Below are 5,882 nucleotides of genomic sequence, written 5' to 3' on the forward strand. Positions count from 1 at the left end.
GATTTCTCAGAGTAAACTGGCTTCAGGCTGGCCAATGTGTGTGAGCTTTAAAAAGCATATCAATAAATAAGCCAATCAGCTTGTCTGTTTCATTTTGGTACAATCGGTAACTCTTTCCTGACCCTTCTCTAGATTTGTGGCGGCATAAAAATGCCCAAATATTTACTGCTAGTCAGTTGTCCTGATACCAATAGACAAGTGCCCAATAGACAAGTGAAAGAAAGAGCTGATGCACAAACATCTCCTGTGATATTACACTCCTACTACAGGGCATATTTCTTTAAAATCAATCATCTTTTATGCATGCATGGCAGCATTATGTGCATTGCTTTTACATGGCAATCTTCTCTTGCAGACTTTTACAGCACTCTCTGCTTATTCTGAACTATAGGCAGATAGAAATGGAGATAAATATCTAGCTATCCAGATCTATATAAGCTGTCTGTCTCTAGACAGACATCTTATATGAGTCTAGATAGCTAGATATATATCTTGCTTTTATACTGAGCCTCTCACTCCAAAGCATTTCAAAAGCTCTTTACAAAGCATAAATACTGCACAGTGGGACTATTTCAGACAACTGTGAAATGCAGCCACCTTTGGTGTGGATTGGGGTAGCCATTTAACAGAGCCCAGGAACACCATGCAACAATTTAGGTCAGAAAGTGAAGGAGCTACACCATAGCCCATTGACACTGCAGTGAATGTGAGAATGTACAAACTACATCAGCAAGTATGCTCTGATTTGGTGTCTGCTTTTGGATTGCCACGCAGATCTGTGTAGCACAGGAGAATTTTTGCATAGCTATAGACAATGTGTCCCTTCAAGCCAAATTAGGGTTGCCAGTTTTGGTTGGACGTATCCCTGGATGTTTCATCACACAACATAATCTTTAAAGATTAATCTTTAATTCCTGGAGACTCAGCAACCCTAAACCAAATACCTGGGCCTACCATCCAATCTTGCTTTTACTGGCAGTAATGAACCCCATGATCTTGGTGTGTTAGCTCTGTACTGGTGTCGTTCTTCTATGCTGTCACTTTTTTCTCTCTCTCTCGCTGTTTGCATTAGATACCCTGCTGATGGGTTTGGAATCATCATCTGTTAGTGTACTCCACCCTAGCAAACTGCATGTCTTTGTTACCTTCTAGTAGCTGGTCCATATAAGAGGATAAGAACCTTACATAGCTGCCGACTAGAGGAGTTACTCCTTTAACTTAAACTGTAGAGGCTCTTGCTTTTAGTCATGCTAAAAACCAAAACCCATGTCTGGGTGGTTATATTAGCACTTATGTGCTCTCTGCTGAATCCTCACAGATTCTTTTGTTTTGAGCTATTACATGTATCCTGCCTTGTCCCTACTCCTCACAATCCATTGTATCATAGGCAGGGGCTGGTAGCACCACCTGTTACTGAAGTTGCTTGACACCTCCCATTAAAAAGACTCAGTTTTCAGTTGCTTATAAATTTGCCAGACTTTGACTGGTTTTTAGGCTGAAATGTTCCATGCTGGGTGTCTGCCTCAGGCTGAATTGTTTTGGAAAATTTGAGCCAAAATGGCTCAATGGTTTCAAAGAACAAGGCTAGGGGAAATAAAATGCGTTGTTTTGCTCATGTTAAAAAATCCTGGTGACCTTTCTTGTTTGCGAAGTTCTAGTGCTCCCGTGCTTTACATCAGGGACTTGCAGTTTGGAGAGAAGGGCAGCAATTTGTCATCTTTGTGAAAAGCCATCTAAATTTGGCCACCCAAGTTTCCAGCCTCTGAAAAATTGCAGTTTGCACATGCTCAGTAGAGACTTGTTAGAACTTCTCAGCTTAATTCCCCAAAGACTTTGTCCACAGTGGGACTTTGCCAGCAATTGCAGTTCATGGGTGTTTCAGGCCAAGCGGTGCTGGGTCTGGGCACCTGAACTGAGAGCAGGAAGCCTGTCCCTTCATGTGCTCTCACTGCTTCCCCTCCTGGGCTCAGGCATGGTTGGGGAGGAAGCTGCTTGAACTGAATGCAGAGGGGACAAGAGCCAGACCTGGCAGGGGAAGTACTGTAGACTGGGAGAAGGAGCCTGGTGGGGAAGACTGGGACTGGAGCCTGATGGTGGTGGGGGAGAGGGAAAGTAGGACTGGGAGTTGCTGGGGGTGATGGGGACTGGGAGCCAGAGGGGGGACCAGAGCATATTGGGACTGGTTGAGCATTGAGCCTGGGAGTCAGGTGTGTGGGGACTGGGATCCAGGGGGTGGGGGAAAGAGGTGGTAGGAGGGGGACAGAGCAGGTGAGAAGCCTGAGTGCGAAGGGAGAACTGCGACTGGCTGAGCAAAGAGACTGGGAGGAGGGACACTGGGATTGGAGGAGGAGTCTGGTAGAGACACTGGGACAGGGAGCCAGTGGGGATAGGGAACGTGGGTGTGTGGGTGACTGGAGGCCAGTGGGGGCGAGGAAGAGACGGGGACGGGGAGACTGTGTGTGGGACTTTACGACCTCAGTAATGTTCTCCTCAGGTAGAGTTTGTGTGTGCTCTAAGTACATGTCACCTGACCTAGGCTTTTATGTCAAATTCAATATAGAGTGATTCACACAGAGCCCGTAACTGCCAGGGAATGTAGGCAGCCGGGCGTTCTTCACCAGGCTGGAATTATGCCAGGGCATGAGGGTGGCTGCTCCTCTCACACAACGTGCTGGGGGATTGCTAGTGGGAGTGGACGGTCGGGAGCTTGGCTTTGAGCCCCATCCAGGAGCTGCCATCTCCACAACCACTTTTTAGTAAGACCTTCTTTAGTGGAAAGAATATTTTAACGTATTGCCCCCTCCCCCCACAGCTGAAGGTCTATGCCTGCCTACTTCTGTGAGTGGAGGGGGCTCGTGCTCCACAGATATTGCCAGAGCCTCTCCCACTCACCGCCGTGGGAGAGCTAGGTCGGGATGTCGATATGTGGGGGGGAAGGGGTGCTGGTTGGACTCTCACAATAACTGTGCCTCACAAACAGGAGTTTGTTCCTGAGGACAGGGTTTGCAATGTCTCCCTCCACACAGCTGAGTAGACCCCCACCCCCGGGAGCAGGAGTGCATTGGGGAGCCCCTGGCTCCTGCCATGGCTGTGATGCCAATGGGTGGCAGAGAGCACCAAAGTGCCTCTGCAGAGCAGTTCTATGCCACCAACGCTGCCCTGGAGAGCCATGGGTTACAGCCCAGACTCTTCCATTGGGATGGGCCTGGGAGGGGGACCCCCCGACGGGATCTCTGGGAGGGGAAACTTGTGGCATGCCCACTCCCCACTGGGGATGAGGCATGTAGGGAAGCACCAGAGTGGGCGGCCTTGTTCATCTCGTGCCACAGGTGTCCAAGGCACTGGGAAAAGCAATAGAGACCCCACCCCAAAGAAGTTAGAGCCTAGCGGTGCCCGTCCAGTACGAAGCAAGCCCTGTGGTGGCTGTGCTGTCTCTGGGGGCAGCAGGGAAACATGGTCAGTGAGAGCGGTCCAGGGAGGCTGAAGGCAGGGAGTTTTAAGGGGGGCTTTGAGGAAGGGAAGGGGCTATTGGTGCGCAGGAAGCGGGAAGCTGCCCCAAGGACGAGGGGCAGCGTGAGAGAAGGCTGGAAGCCAAGAGTAGGGGGAGGAGGTGAGGGGAGAGGTTAGGGAGAGGGGGCAGGAAGACATGGGAGCTGAGGCGAGCCAGGTTGAAGCTGCTCAGGGCCTTAAGGGGGAGGATGAGGGGGATGGCCTGGATGAGGAAGGGGAGCAGAAGCCACTGAAGGGATGTCTCCCACTATATCTGTGCCGTCTCGCTGGGGTCTTGAGGCACTCCTGAGGTGTAATGCTGTTCAGCACAGACGTGGGGTGTAGCTGGAGCGCCGGGAGAGCAGGGGGCTGGGTGAGCACGCAGTGTTCTCATCCAGAAGGGAGTGGGACACCAGGTGGGCTTAGCTCCCTGAATGCTAATCTCTAACTCAGTGACCGGCTCCCTCCGTTCCCACAGAGCAGGGAGATACAGGCCTCCGAGGCCCTCTTGCGCCTTTTCGTTTCCCCAAATGGTGCCGTCCTCACTGACCCTGCTCTTCTCCTCTCTCCCTCCTCCCCCGACTGCTGCTTCGTCAGAGATTCCCCAGTGCGCTGGCTGCAACCAGCACATCCTGGATAAGTTCATCCTGAAAGTCCTCGACAGGCACTGGCACAGCTCCTGCCTCAAGTGCGCGGACTGCCAGATGCAGCTAGTGGACAGGTGCTTCTCCAGAGCCGGGAGCGTCTACTGTAAGGAAGACTTCTTCAAGTAAGTGCAACCATCTCCTTTGTGTTGGGAGGGCTGAGTGGCAGTGGCCTGGGTGTTTTCTGACAGCTCACACCAGGCTGTGGAGAAAGCTCCTCCTTGCACAGGAGACCTTGCTCCAGAAACTCCCTGCCAGCGCTTGCCAAGGGGTTTAGGACTAAGAGCCCCGCTCTCAGGAGCACACCAGGGTCCTAACAATGCTCACAAGCTGTTTTTCATTAGAAATAAATCCCTTTCTAACTTAATATTTCTGCTAATCGAATCCCAACCTGCCCCTGCAGCTGCTTTGGCAAAGTTTAGGGTTAGCGAAAACCAGGACATGGCTGCTTTGGCCTCCCCTCCTGGGATCAGCTCAGAGTAACTCAATTGCCCAGATCACAGGAGATGCCAGCTTGGGGAGCCCCCGGTTACTACCCTCATGCCTCTGATTCTGGGTTTCATCAGAAAGGGAACCATTTGGCCTCCCAGACAGGCTGGCTGCATGGGGGTACAGCCCACGATGAGTCTGGTGGAAATGGAGAGAAAAAGGAAAACAGACGGCGATCATGGAAAGACAGGCATGATGTTCCCTAAGCAGGTACCGGTACAGACAGACATGGAAACAACTGGACAAATTTTAAGCATAATTTCTCCAAAATCTTCTTATATATACATTTTTTTTAAGCCCAAGTGTTTAAATAAAGGGAATTTTGCTGCTTTAAAACTGCCACAGGCTGAATGCTATTTGTGGGGATTTAACCTTCTTAGAGACCCAAATCTCTCTAATACTCCTCTCTCCCCCACACCCTCCCTCCCTATTACATTTTTAAACCCAAATTGGACTAAGGATTCGGCTTGTTAATCACTCTTCCTGCATCAAGCACATCTGTTCAGATCAGAGCTAGAGGGCAGGAGAAACCCACACAAACACAAAGACTCCAGATCCCTGCTGCTTTTCAAGATCTCCTCTCTTTGTGGGTTGTTTTTTTGTTTTTGTTTTTTGCTGCCTTCATTTCCCTGTTTCCATATTTTTTCCTAGTAGGGTAAAAGCCTTATTTAATTCACACTTGGGCCATTTGCAATCTGTGTACCTGCCTCTAAACCAGTGGCTCTCAATCTTTCCAGACTACTGTACCCCTTTCAGGCATCTGATTTGTCTTGCGTACCCCCAAGTTTCACCTCACTTAAAAACTACTTGCTTATAAAATCAAACATAAAAATACCAAAGTGTCACAGCACACTATTACTGAAAAATTGCTGAGTTTCTCATTTTTACCATATAATTATAAAATAAATCAATTAGAATATAAATTTTGTACTTACATTTCAGTGTATAGAGCAGTATAAACAAGTCATTGTCTGTATGAAATTTTAGTTTGTACTGATTTCACTAGTGCTTTTTCTGTAGCCTGTTGTAAAACTAGGCAAATATCTAGATGAATTGATGTACCCCCCGGAAGACCTCTGCGTACCCTCAGGGGTACATGTACCCCTGGTTGAGAACCACTGCTCTAAACTATCTGATGTACAAATCCTGGACTGTCCATGGCTCCTCTGTGAAAGAGCATTATTCTTGCAATGAAAATTGGACTTTTTGCAGTAAATTTTATCCCCGATTGCAAAATGCAGTCATTTTATAAAGGACAGT

At 48.9% G+C, this 5,882-nt stretch overlaps 1 protein-coding gene across 1 annotated transcript in view; it reads left to right on the forward strand.

Moving 5' to 3' along the window:
* Positions 1-5,882, forward strand: part of LOC113407555 (LIM/homeobox protein Lhx4) — a 71,220-nt gene that overhangs the window by 20,377 nt on the left and 44,961 nt on the right. Inside the window, exon 2 of the mRNA XM_026656193.1 lies at positions 4,087-4,258. Within this exon, the coding sequence (XP_026511978.1) occupies positions 4,087-4,258 (172 nt within the window). The remainder of the gene's footprint in view (positions 1-4,086; positions 4,259-5,882) is intronic.

This window comes from Terrapene carolina, unplaced genomic scaffold (genome assembly GCF_002925995.2).
Source record: "Terrapene carolina triunguis isolate 2854851 unplaced genomic scaffold, T_m_triunguis-2.0 Scaffold212, whole genome shotgun sequence".
Classification (NCBI taxonomy): domain Eukaryota; kingdom Metazoa; phylum Chordata; order Testudines; family Emydidae; genus Terrapene; species Terrapene triunguis.